Source organism: Helianthus annuus, chromosome 2 (assembly GCF_002127325.2).
Source record: "Helianthus annuus cultivar XRQ/B chromosome 2, HanXRQr2.0-SUNRISE, whole genome shotgun sequence".
In the NCBI taxonomy this organism is placed as follows: domain Eukaryota; kingdom Viridiplantae; phylum Streptophyta; class Magnoliopsida; order Asterales; family Asteraceae; genus Helianthus; species Helianthus annuus.
In genome coordinates, this window is record NC_035434.2 from 30653043 (window position 1) to 30667305 (window position 14263).

The 14263-nt window shown below is 38.3% G+C and overlaps 1 protein-coding gene across 2 annotated transcripts; it reads left to right on the forward strand.

Moving 5' to 3' along the window:
* Positions 1 to 1557: 1557 nt before the first annotated feature.
* On the forward strand, positions 1558 to 5916 carry LOC110886321 (polyadenylate-binding protein 8). 2 transcript variants are annotated; one of them, XM_022134104.2, is made up of 9 exons: positions 1558 to 2022; positions 2526 to 2644; positions 2731 to 3387; positions 3471 to 3548; positions 3955 to 4044; positions 4153 to 4293; positions 4369 to 4545; positions 5162 to 5380; positions 5454 to 5916. In XM_022134104.2, the coding sequence occupies exons 1-9, from the start codon at positions 1740 to 1742 to the stop codon at positions 5691 to 5693; spliced, it is 2004 nt and encodes a 667-aa protein (XP_021989796.1). In that variant the 5' UTR covers positions 1558 to 1739; the 3' UTR covers positions 5694 to 5916. The 2 variants fall into 2 exon arrangements, with proteins under 2 accessions (XP_021989796.1, XP_035842181.1); XM_035986288.1 differs by lacking the exon at positions 1558 to 2022 and adding an exon at positions 2102 to 2117.
* The last annotated feature ends 8347 nt before the right edge of the window (positions 5917 to 14263 follow it).

Sequence of the window (14263 nt, forward strand, 5' to 3'; positions counted from 1 at the left end):
AATGACCTTGTCCAAAAGGGTTGAAAAATTAACCAAAATGCTTGAAGTTTTTAAAACAGCAACTACGTGTTTATCGGGAGTTTATTATCCCACTTCTTCTTTGATACTTCAACAAATATATCTAATGTGTAACAAGTTAAAATAATTTGAATATTCCGGCCCCCTTTTTGAACAAATGATTTTACTAACGAGAGAAAAATTTGAAAAATATTTTAAAGAAATACCTCCCGTTGTTACTTGTGCCTCCGCCATAAACCCAACCATTAATGTTGCCGGCGTTGAAACTTTAATTGAAGCGATAGTTGATGATTTAAATTTGCACGCGAAGGACCCTTTCTTTTCTCGAAATGCAAAAAAAGATTTTAACATGGCTTTTCAAAATATGTTTGATCATTATTTAGGTAAATATGGTTCTAAATCAAACATACACGAATCAATGACTTCGGGTTCAAGCGGTGGTAGTACAAGTAGGAACCCGATGCTAAATTTATATAATACTTTAAGAAACGAAAATAGTAAACGGGCTCGGGGAAACACACCAAGTAGCTAGCTCGGGAGGTATATTGAAACCAACTTTATTTCCACTTTAAAACAAGAATAATTTGAAAACTTTCACATCTTGGCTTGGTAGCAAGGGAGGGAATCCCAATATCCTGTTCTAGCAGCCATGACCTGTGACCTACTAACCGTCCAAGCTTCCACAGTAGCTTCGGAATCTGCTTTTTCTCTTAGTGGCAGGGTTTTATCTATTCGAAGAACGAGGCTCACACCTGAATCTATAGAAATGTGCATTTGCTTGAAGGATCATTTGGATGCAGCGGGACATGTACAAGATGTCGAAGGTGAACTCGGCATTGAACAAGAAATCCATGAGTATAGAGTAGATCAAGAAGCGACGACTCCACTATCCGGCGAAGAAGAAGCTTACGATGAAGCTTATGAAGAATGAACCAAGTATGAAGACTACTACTATGAAAGACAAAGAATGAAGACATTTATAAATTATGTATCAAATAAAAAATACATTTCTGGTTTTATTATCTTTTTTCTGTTTTTTAATGAATTGATGTTTTTTGACGAATCTTTGTTTTTATGAATTTTGTATCAAATAAAAAATACATTGATGTTCTTTATATGAATCTGTGTTTTTTGAGTTTTAAAATATCCGAAATCCGGATTTTTATTGGATTTTTAAAAAATCCGAATTCTCCAATCCGATCCGGATGCTATAGGATCGACCTTCTGACACCTTGGATTCGGATAAAATCCGATCCGGATTTTGTTGAAACCGGTTTTGTCTGAGAGTTGACTTATCTAGATTGGATAAAATCCAATCCGGTTTTTAAAATTATCCAAATTTGTGTACTTAACACCTTTAAACTAAAACGACTAAAAAGGTAATTTTTCTGAATTACAACTTTACGACCAGGCCCATTATCCAAATCAAACTCCTCATCCCATGACATCATCCTCACCGTCCACATTAATCCATCTTCACACACTCTCACGATCACATCATACGCCAAAAATCAACGGTGAAGATCATCCAAACCTAGGGTTTCCTCTAACGTATATATAACCCCCTCACCGTTCACCGTCCGGTGCAGTGCAGTTTCATCTGCCCTCCAAAAAACAAAAAAGAAATCAACCTCTCTCTCTCTGTGTTTGATCTTCACATTTATTCATATTATTATCTCTACATATTCATATCTTTACGACAGAAAAAAAAACAAACAAAAATGGCGCAGATTCAGGTGCAATCTCCGGCGGTTTCTGGACCCAACGGTGCGGCGGCGACAGCGAATGCTGCAGCGACGGTGGCGGCGGCGGCGGGTGGTGGGAATCAGTCGTTTGGAACGACGTCGATTTATGTTGGGGACTTAGAGGCGAATGTAACGGATTCACAGTTGTATGATCTGTTTAATCAGGTTGGGCAGGTGGTGTCGGTTAGGGTTTGTAGGGATTTGAGTACTCGGAGGTCGCTTGGTTATGGTTATGTTAATTACAGTAACCCTAATGATGGTTAGTTGTTGATTTAGTATCTTTTTATAACTGCAATTTGTTGAATATTAGTGTTTGTGTGTTTGGAAATGAATATTACAGTAACCCTAATGATGGTTAGTTTGTTGATTTGCTTGTGCATTTATTGATGCATTGTTCATTGTTAAAGTGTAGTTTAATGGAGTTTTGCAACCCATTTATATTTGCTCTTGTGAATTTGTGATATTTTTTGGTTGTTTTGCTATTAAATTAGTTTTTTTATTGTAATTTATTGTTAGTTTTTGTGTTTATATGCATTGAAAAATTTGTTCATTTAACCGCAATCTTTGTTAATCAACTTATTACTGCAACATTTGTTAATTGTATTTACCAGTGTAAACTGACGTATTCTTGTGTTATACGTAGAACCCTGTGACCGGTGGATGGTATTTAAACTGGTGCATTTGTTATGTCTCTACTATATTTTTGTAGCACATAATTGGGTTGCAAGTTGTTTGTGCCTTATACTTATATGTGTTTTACAGCTGCAAGGGCTATTGACGTACTCAATTTCACTGCGGTAAATGGAAAAGCTATTCGTATCATGTACTCTCATAGAGACCCAAGCGTTCGTAAAAGTGGAACTGCAAATATATTCATCAAGGTATAACCATCGTCAATATGTCTCTAAGGCTCACTTTCGTTCAGTATGTTCTTTCTGTTTTTAATTACGTTTCTTTTTGTGTGCAGAATTTGGATAAGTCAATTGACAACAAGGCATTGCACGATACATTTTCTAGCTTCGGTAACATACTCTCTTGCAAGATAGCTACAGACGGTACAGGCCAGTCAAAGGGTTACGGGTTCGTGCAGTTTGAAACCGAAGAAGCTGCACAAACCGCAATCGATAAGCTGAATGGTATGCTGATCAACGACAAGCAAGTTTACGTTGGACATTTTCTCCGTAAGCAAGAACGCGACTCGTCATTAAGCAACGCAAAGTTCAACAACGTGTACGTGAAAAATATTTCTGAATCAACCGCCGACGAAGATTTAAAAAAGATTTTCGGCGAATATGGAACCATTACAAGTGCGGTTGTTATGAGGGATGCAGATGGGAAATCGAAGTGTTTTGGATTTGTTAACTTTGAGAATCCCGATGATGCTGCTAATGCTGTTGAAGCGTTGAATGGAAAGAAGATTGATGAAAAGGAATGGTACGTTGGGAAGGCGAAGAAGAAATCCGAAAGAGAGCTTGAGTTGAAAAGTCGGTTTGAACAGACTGCTAAGGAAGCTGTTGATAAGTTTCAAGGTGTTAATTTGTACGTCAAGAATTTGGACGATTCTGTTGACGACGATAAACTTAAGGAGCTTTTCTCTGAGTATGGAACGATCACTTCATGCAAGGTTTTGACTCTTTTTAGTTGATTTCTATTTACCTTTTTTTGTTTATATGTTAGGATTTAATCAATTTTGTTTTGTGTTGATAGGTTATGCGTGATCCTAGTGGAATTAGTAGAGGTTCTGGATTCGTTGCGTTTTCGTCTTCTGAAGAAGCTTCTCGAGCTGTAAGAAACATGTTTAATTTCAGAGTAAAGTACACGAATAGTCGTCGTGGTTTTATAAAATGTTGGATTTGGTCCCTAGCTTTTTAAAAGTACACGGATGGTCTCGGTGCTTTGCACTTTGTAACACATTTAGTCCCCAACTTTTGCCAAAAGTACATTGATGGTCCTTGTGATTTGCACTTGTAACGCATTTAGTCTCTAACTTGGACTGAAACATTTAGATTTGTTGGTTTGGGACTAAATGTGTTACAAAGTACAAACCACAATGACTATTTGTGTACTTTTGAGAAGTTAGGGAAAATTTTGAAAAACCACAGGGACTATTTGTGTACTTTACTCTTAACTTTATTTATGTTATTTTAATAGTGAACTAAACGGGAGTTTCTTCAATTTGTAACATTTATAGCTTTCTGAGATGAACGGGAAGATGATTGTGAGCAAACCGTTGTATGTTGCACTTGCACAGCGCAAGGAAGAACGAAGGGCAATGCTGCAGGTAAAGATACTTCTACTCTTCTCAGTTTTACAAATCACTCATCATGAATAAATGATATAAATTTGATGGTTTTTATAATTATTTATATCTTAACTTTTCTAATTATAGGCACAATTTTCACAAATGAGGCCAGTTGCAATGGCACCATCGATGATGGCTCCTCGTATGCCTATGTATCCGCCTGGCGCTCCCGGAATGGGCCAGCAGCTATTCTATGGCCAACCTCCACCTGCTATAATTCCTCCACAGGTACTTTTATCTAATTTCATTTTTGCATTTAAGTATTTAACTATTTGTTTATTAATTTTTTTTTTTTTGGTTTAGGCTGGATTTGGTTACCAGCAACAGCTGGTACCCGGAATGAGGCCAGGTGGCGGTCCTATGCCGAACTTTTTCGTACCGGTTGTCCAACAAGGACAGCAAGGGCAGCGCTTAGGTGGAAGGCGTGGAACGGGTCCTGTCCAACAAAATCAGCAGTCGGTTCCAATGATGCAGCCGCAGGTACATGCTTTGACCTGAATTAGGGCTGCAAACAAATCGAACAAATACGAACAAGACCTTGTTCGTGTTCGTTTGTTAAAGGAAATATATGTGTTCACGAACTGTTCATGAACACTTACCGAAGGAGATTTTATGTTCGCTAAGGAAATGAACGTGTTCGTGTTCGTTTGTTAATTTCGGCAACGGATGTGAACGAATGTTCATGGACGCAAATGGAAACAAACAAACACAAATAAGCGTTCATGAACAGAATATATAATACACTAATACTTGTTATATATTTTATTTGTCGGAAGTATTTAAATATAACATAAAAACTAAAAACACTAATGAACATCTAACATAAACGAACATGTTACCGAACGTTCACGGACTTAAAGGAACGAACGCGGACTCTGTTCATGTACAGTTTATTTAACTAAATGAACGAATCCGCCTGTTAATTTTCGTTCCTTTATTAAACCAACGAACACACCGCCAAATGGTTCACGAGCTGTTTGTTCGCTGTTTGCTTCGGTTCGTTTGCAGCCTTGTAGAACTACAAACTTTAAGTTTTACTGTTGAGTGAACATTAACTGTTTTGATAACAATTTGGTGATTGATTGACGTTTCTCAGATGGTTCCAAGAGGACGTATGTACCGTGGACCAGCTAGGAACATGGCAGATGCAAATATGGCGGCGGGTGTCGGCAGCGGAATGCTTCCCGTACCTTACGACATGGCGGGCGTTGGTGGCGTTCTTCCACGCGATGCCGCTGCTCCCATCCCACAACCAATGCCTATTACAGCGTTGGCTTCCGCTCTCGCTAACGCATCACCAGATCAACAGAGGACGGTATATATCTTCACTACAAGTTTGACTTTACTATTTTGACGTTTGTTTTAATTAAAATTTTTAAATGTTTTAGATGCTGGGTGAGAATCTGTACCCGTTGGTGGACCAGCTTGAGCACGAGCATGCGGCTAAGGTGACAGGGATGCTTTTGGAGATGGACCAAACGGAGGTGTTGCATTTGCTGGAATCGCCGGATGCGTTGAAGGCGAAAGTTGCGGAGGCGATGGAGGTTTTGAGAAACGTGCAGCAGCAGGCGAACAGTCCGTCGGCTCAGATGGGTGCACTTTCTCTTAATGAAAACCTTGTTTCTTAAAGAGTGTTCTGTTTTTGGTCGAAGAGGGATGGGTGTTTGGTTTGCTAGAATGAATTGAATTGAAGGCAGTAGATGTTTAGGGTACTGAGTTTTTGTTAGATTTGTTTTTTGATGACTGAAAACATTATTAGGGTACCTTGATTCTTGTGGATTGTGGTATTGCTTTTGATGTGTGGTTTTGTTTTGTTTTAATTCAAGTGCTGGACTTTGTGTGCTTGCTTCACTTCGCTCTATTGACGGAATGGTTACAGAACAAGATTGATGACAAAGGCCGACGTCTTCGTTTTGTCGAATACAGGTGGTATTCCTCTGCAAAATGTTGGCTACGTAGATATAACTACTTAAGTGGCTTTAATCAGGGTAATACAAACAGTGGCGGAACTCGCCTAAAATTTAGGGGTATTGCAATTTTTTTTTGAGATTAGGGTATCCTTTGTAATACAGAGACCGAGTTCAGGGGTATTTTGAGATTAGGGGTATTGCAAAGTTTGTATAACAAAGACGGAGTTCATGGGTATTTTTACACTAAAGATATTTGAGTTTAAGGGTATTTTTACACTACGAATACGGGGTTGAGCTGTAGCCCGTGCTATCCCTACTAACACATTAGCTTCGCCCTGAATACCAATATACCCTGTCGTTGCTTCAGTGCTGCTATGCATAAATGGGTGTTCATTTACTCAAATATCAGCCATCATTTTTTGCCAATTCTATTAACTACTAATCGTACTGCGTCTAATATATGTATTAGATATCTTCTGTGTGCATAAGTTTGCTAAACCATGCTGGCCCGGGCTTGCGAAGCGTGAGTTCTCACCCTAGTAACAAAGGGGCCTCAATGAAAAACACCACGGCCTGAAATAAATTGAATTCTAAACCGAACATAAATATCCCTTAGCTCGGTTACTCAAATACCCCGGTGTTTTACCCATAAATACCGGTACCGTACCAGTACTGGTGCTGAAAAACAGGGAAAATGGGAACCAGTACCCGGTACCAAATGCTTATTCCTACTTGAAACTTTGCTGAATATTCAGAATATATTATGAATCTTTTCTTTCAAAAATAAATTATTTAAATTTGGATGAAAATCAAAATATTAATATGGATTATTTTTATAAAAAATAACTTCAGAATATGTTATGATCTTTTCTTTAAAATAAATTATTTAAATGGGAAATAATATCAAAATATTTATATGGATTATTCTTTAAAATTAACTTACGTTACTTGTCCCATTACATTGTAATATAATACCAAAAGAAGCTATTATATATCATGATTGCTTTTGTAAATTAAGAACATTTGAATAGGTTTATTAAAACAAATAAATAAATATGTATTACGATGATCAAGTGACTAGCGGAAAAGACGGTGTAACCAAAACTTTTGTAATCACCGATTTTTCTGAAATCAATGAGTAAAACCAATGATGAATTAACTACTTCTAAAGTTGTATAGTGATTCGTTGTTTAATAAAATGTGGTATGTAAAATTTATCCTTAAAATCATCCGTGTTTGCACACGGATATCACTACTAGTTTATATAATAACATTTAGGGTAGCTGCTTAGCTGCAATACCCGAATAGGCCACCATTTTCAATAATACTACATAAATGCCATTCTTCAATTTCAATCACATTTTTCCCTTTTTGTCTTTTGAGTGTGATTTACATTTCTAGTTCCTCACGTTTTGTATTCTTTATTCTTAAACTTACAAGTTTTGTTTTGATTTTTTTTATTTTTTATTTGGAATAATGGATTTTAATAATTCTAGCTATTAGCCGTTGGTTAACAATGGTCTCAACTTCAAAAATAACTAGTAGTGGTCCCACCTTTTCATATATTGTAACTAATGGACCTTTACTAAACCGAAAATGACAAGGGGACAAATAAAAATTGAAGTTTTGTTAGTAAAGGTCCATTAGTTTACAATATATGAAAAAAGGTGGGACCACCACTGGTTATTTTTGAAGTTGCGACCATTGCAAGCCAATGGCTAATAGTTTGAATTATTAAAATCCATTATTCATTTTTCTTTTTCTTTTGGGCTTTTAGTTTTAAAGTTAAGCTTTCTCTATTAATTTGAGTTTGTATACACTTTATATTAGCTTGCGTTATACGTTTGTGTTTGTCTTTATCCATGTTTTATGTCAAGTGACGATATAAATTAGGAATTTTATTTTATGCTTTTTTTCGGCTTTGGTTGTCATTTGCTTACTATATAATATGATTTTACAACCCCGCCCCGCAACGAGGGGGGGGGGTTAAATACTAGTTATTCACAAATAAAGTATTGGGTTGAGTTAGACTACAATGAAGTTTCTTTTGTTATTATTATTATATTATTTTGTATGTCTGGATTAACAAAATTGGAAATTACATTGATAATAAGGTAAACGGGAACAATGAGATTAAAAAATAAAAAGAGTACGTAGCCACCACAGAGTAACAAGTGTTCAATAGGGCTGTCCAAACAGCTCGACGCTCGAAGATCGTTATCGTTTAGAAAAACTCAGAAATTTGCTCATTCGATTCCTTGCTCGGTTAAAACCGAGCTGAGCAGCTCGGTTCGGTTTAAAAACGAACCGAGCATGAGCATAGGTACGCTTGCTCGTCGCTCGTTCAGTTTCGATCGGATTTATTATTATTATTATTATTATTATTATTATTATTATTATGTATACACACATATTATTATTATTATTATTATTATTATTATTATTATTATTATTAAATATATTAAAAAGTATTAAAAAAGTTGAAATCTGATATTCCCGCTATTGTTTTAGACTTTAGTAAAGTAACCCTAATTTCCTTAAATCCCTAATTCCCTATTTCTCTCATACTTCTCAAGACTCAAGTTCACCATTTCAGTATTTCACCAAAACTAGCCCTAGTCTCTCTCTCGCTCTCAGACTGAATCTCTCACGGCCTTCTCTCGTATCATCCTTCTGACCTTATCTCGTTCATCTCTGGCGTATAATCCTTCTGACCTTCTCTCGTTCATCTCCGGCGTATCCCAAAGTTTGACCGGCAGTCAGCGTCTCCATCTGTCCCGATTCTGTTGTTTATCTCAATGTAAGTGTTTTGTGTTTCTACTGTTCATCATTTCATGGTTATAAGAACAGATTTAAGTGTTTTTATGTAAGAACAGATTTAACTTTTAAGAACAGATTTAAGTGTTTCATGGATGGTTATAAGAACATATTTAAGTGTTTCTATGTAAGAACAGATTTAACTTTTAAGAACAATTTTAGTGTACAGATTTAACTTTTAAGTGTTTGTTTGTTTGTTTTTGTGACAGGTTATATGTATTTCTATGTAAGAACAAATTTAAGTGTTTGTTTGTTTGTTTTTGTAAGAGATTTAATTATCAGATTTAAGTGTTTATGTATAACCATGAACCATCCTTCTGTTTGTTTATGAAAGAACAGGTTTTGTGACAGGTTATGTATAACCATGAACCATCTAATTTGTTCTTAATTTATCAATTTTTAAAATGTCTTCTCATAATACATCCAACAAATTAATTTGTGTGCGCTCTTTGACCCGTTAGAACATTGCTCTTACGGGTAAAAAAAGAATATACTTATTTTTCTAATCATTAATTCGTGTGCTCTCTTTATGATTGGTTTTGCAGGTGTTGCGGGTTCAAAATTAGAGGTCTTTGAAGTTATTTTGCATTTTAGATGTTTTTAAACATTAAACATTTGGATGACATTTTGTCACACCCCAACCGATGGCGGAAATATCGGGGTGCGAGCACTAAGCGTTCAGATTGCTCATGAGATTCCATAACACCATTGTTTCAATATAGACTAATAGATTTCATGCAAAATTTTTCCAACGAAACATCAACACCAAACAGTATCACAAGTACCAAACAGAACATCGAATATTAAACATTGTTGATAACTTAAATTAACTAAGTGAGTTTCTAAGCTTCATCCTAGCTTGATTCCATGTCATCAGCATCCTATCAGCCTGAAACATGTATTAAAATAGAGTAAGTACAAAAATGTACCGGCGAGTATACAAGTTTGAATAATAGCATAATAGATTAAAACAACTCATATCCACAATGTAAGTAATAAGACTAGTTTCAGCCGTGCTAGTGTCGCAGTCCACGCAGTGATAGCCCAAGTATCCCGATGCTTTAGTGTTTACCCAAGATTCAAGGTAAACTAGAATCCTCCTAATAATACCCCCGAGAATAATGGGAGAGGTGCACCTCCTATAGCACTACTATTGTTAAGGCGGAACTACAGACTCTGGATTAAACGTCACATAGCACAAAGAATCAAGAATCAAGAATCACAAGTTTCACATACACGTAGGATAGAGTTTACATTCAAAAGTTTCAAGTATCATAGTTTATAGAATACATGTTACATCCCAAAGTTTAAAACAAAAAGAGATCGAGTATACTCACAGTGATTGCTTAACAGTATAGACTGTTATTGGATCAAAGGGAGCTCTTTTAGAATTAGCCTGATTAGATTGCAACAGATAAGATTCGGGTAGAATAATCGAGATTGCGCAAAGTGTTGGAACAGTCACTGGATCGGATGGCTGTCCGATCGGGTGGCCACACTATCCAAGTGTTCAAGTTTCAAATTGATTAAGTGCTTTGGTTACCTTGATCGGATGGCTATCCGATCGGGTTGCCACTCGATCGAGACTCCCAAGTTCTAAGTTTCTGAAAAAGTTCCAAGTGTTGAAAGGTTCCAAGGTTCAAAGTATTTAAGTTTGCTAGACAATGCTACCCGATCGGGTGGCTGTCCGATTGGATGGTCATCCGATCGGATTGTCACTCGATTGAGTGATCCTTGTCCTGGTGGTAACTTTTGGTAAAATTTCTAAGTTTCTAGACTAACGATGACGGCGCGGGACGTATTGAGACAATGGTAAACTCATCGTTTCATAGCCGTTCTGATCGGATGGGAATCACCCCTGCCCGGACAGTTGTCTGTTTACGACAGTTCATGTCGGAATCCGTTCCATGGTTATCTCCTCCGGCAACAATCCGTTTTCAAACCTACTCTAGACTACCCATCAAGTCTACAGTCTGTTTAAACCCGGATTTCACCGTTTAAAATGGAAGATTGAAGAAAAGATGTAGAATACCTAAGTTTTATTATGAAAACTTTTAGATCTAGTTTAGATTTGATGCAAAATACATGAAATTCCTTAGATTCGAGCGAGATCTTGCCAGGATTGACATCATAAGGTCAGTTTGTACAACCACCACGATGATATCATCCTCAAGAACTCAGATCCGAGAGATTTCATGGTGAAAAGTGTGATTTCAAAGGTGAATCACGTGGAGAATGAAGTGTAGATCGAGAAAGTACAAGAATCTAGCCTAAAACATACCGGAATCGTCGAGAAAGTGAAGAAATGTAGTTTGCGTGTGTCTGGTTCGAGCAGGGCTGTCACATTACTGATAATGGTGATGTAATAGGCCTTTTATAGTGAGAGAGGAAGGGTTAAGGCGGTGCACTTGGATCGGATGGCGGGTCGACCGAGTGGCCATCCGATCGGGTGGTCATCCGATCGAGTGGTTATCCGATCGGATGGTCATCCGATCGGACTGCCACTTGGTCAGTCCCATCCTTTCCGCGTTCCTGTCTTTGATTCATTTCACGAATTAGGTTAAGCGTTGCGTATTGTTTGGTAATAGTATAACTAGAATACATCATAAACACCGAAAGTTTTTCCAAGATTCATAGATTCCGCCAGTGACAAGACTCCAGTCTCTCGTTCAACCAAGAATCAAGTTTCACGAGTCTCAAGAGTCAAGCACCAAATAAGTACCTTAGAATTAGGCATTCCCAGTATATATAGATTTAGACATTCCAAATGTAGACACAGGCATTCCAGACATCATAGATTTAGGCATTCCAAACATAGATTTAGACATTCCAGCACATAGAATTAGGCATTCAAGACATAGATTCAGACATTTCAAGTTATCAAAGTATCACACCTTACATAGTACAGGGACTAGTCTTGCCAATAGACAAAGTTCAGGGGCTAAATCTAACAAAAGCCTAAAGTTTAGGGACGCTGGGCGTTACAGTCTCCCCTCCTTTAGGAGATTTCGTCCCCGAAATCTTAGAAGAAGACTGCTCGAAGAGCTGCGGATACTTGGCCTTCATATCACTTTTCAATTCCCAAGTGAATTCAGCGCCACACTTTCCTTCCCATCGAACCTTAACAATGGGAATTTTGCTGCGCCTCAGACGCTTGATAGTTTGATCCATGATTTCGACCGGTTACTCCACAAATTGCACAGCTTCATTTATTTGCAAGTCCTCGAGGTAGTCCCTCGTCGGCTAGGCATTTACGTAGGTTAGATACGTGGAACACTGGATGTACGTTGTTTAGCTCCTGTGGCAGGTCGAGTCGGTATGCTACCTTGCCAATCCTTTCGAGTATCGTGAAAGGACCCACATAGCGAGGAGCAAGCTTTCCCTTCTTACCAAAGCAAACTACTCCCTTCCAGGGAGATACCTTGAGAAGAACTCGGTCACCAACATCAAATTCCAGAGGCTTACGCCTAACATCAGCATAGCTCTTTTGTCCGTTGTCTCTTGAATGATTTCAGGGCCAGTAAATTGCTTGTCACCGATCTCATGCCAGCTGAGAGGAGATCGGCACTTGCGGCCATACAAAGCTTCGAAGGGAGCGATCTGAATACTGGAATGATAGTTGTTGTTGTTGTGCGAGAACTCAATCAACGGTAAATGTACATCCCAGTTACCACCAAAGTCGATGACATAAGAGCAGAGCATATCCTCTAGGGTTTGAATAGTGTGCTCGGTCTGTCCATCCGTCTGAGGATGAAAGGCCGTGCTAAGATTCAAGTGCGAACCCATAGCGGACTGAAACGTTTGCCAAAGACGCGAAGTAAAACGACCATCACGGTCAGAGATTATGTCGAGAGGGATGCCATGACGGCATATAATCTCATTGGTATAGATTCGAGCAAGTTTCTCCACCTTATAATCTTCACGAATAGGAAGAAAGTGGGCCGATTTGGTCAAAGGATCAATAATCACCCAATTACTATCGTGACCAAAAAGGCGTACGGGGTAGTTTAGTAATAAAGTCCATAGTGATGCTATCTCATTTCCAAACTGGGATCTTAGGTTGCTCCAGGAGTCCAGAAGGACGTTGATGTTCAGCCTTCACTTTCGAGCAAGTGAGGCACCTAGAAACATACACGACAATGTCCTTCTTCATTCCAGGCCACCAATAAGTCGTACGCAGATCCTGGTACATCTTATCGGCACCTGGGTGGATAGAATAACGAGATTTGTGAGTCTCATTCATAATGAGCTCACGGAGGTTATCGCGATCTGGCACCCATATGCGATTTAGATAGTACTGAAGACCATCAGATTTAGTTTCGTGGTGGTTCATGTTAGCGCCATGAACTTCAACAATTAGGCTTCCTTATTTGCTGATGAATACTGAGCTTCACGAATACAAGCATGCAGATCACTAGAGATACGAATAGCCTTAAAATGAGTTTTATGACTAAGAGCATCGGCCACTACATTCGCCTTGCTAGGATGATAGCGAATTTCACAGTCGTAGTCGTTAAGTAGTTCCACCCAACGCCTCTATCGCATGTTCAGTTCCTTTTGGTTAAAGATATGTTGGAGGCTCTTATGGTCGGTAAAGACCACACATTTCGTACCATACAGGTAGTGTCGCCAAATCTTTAACGCAAATACAACTGCGCCAAGCTCCAGATCGTGAGTAGTATGGTTTTTCTCATGTACCTTGAGTTGACGAGAGGCATAAGCGATAACCTTGTCCCGCTGCATGAGCACACAGCCCAATCCACAGTTCGAGGCATCACAATATACCACGAAATCATCATTTCCATCGGGTAGAGCAAGTACAGGAGCGTTGCACAACAGGGTCTTAAGAGTCTGAAAAGATTCCTCTTGCTCGGGACCCCAAGCAAAAGGTTTCTCTTTTTATGTTAACATAGTGAGGGGTACAATGATTTTAGAAAAATCCAAGATGAATCGGCGGTAATAACCAGCCAATCCTAGAAAAGAACGAATATCAGATGCGGATTTAGGTGTACTCCAATTCTTCATAGCTTCAATTTTAGACGGGTCAACATGAATACCTTGCTTACTAACGACATGACCAAGAAATTGCACTTCATCAATCCAGAACTCACACTTAGAGAATTTAGCATACAAACGTTCACCACGTAAGAGTTCAAGCATAAGACGTAAATGACGAGCATGATCAGTTTTAGACTTAGAATAAATAAGAATATCATCAATAAAGACTATAACAAAATGATCCAAATAGGGCTTACACACACGATTCATAAGGTACATGAACACGGCGGGTGCGTTGGTCAGACCAAAAGGCATGATCACGAACTCATAGTGCCCATATCGAGTACGAAACACAGTTTTAGGAATATCATCTTCGAGGACGCGCAACTAATGATATCCAGATCGAAGATCGATCTTGGAGAAGTAGGACGCGCCTTGTAGTTGGTCAAATAGGTCATCGATACGAGGGAGCA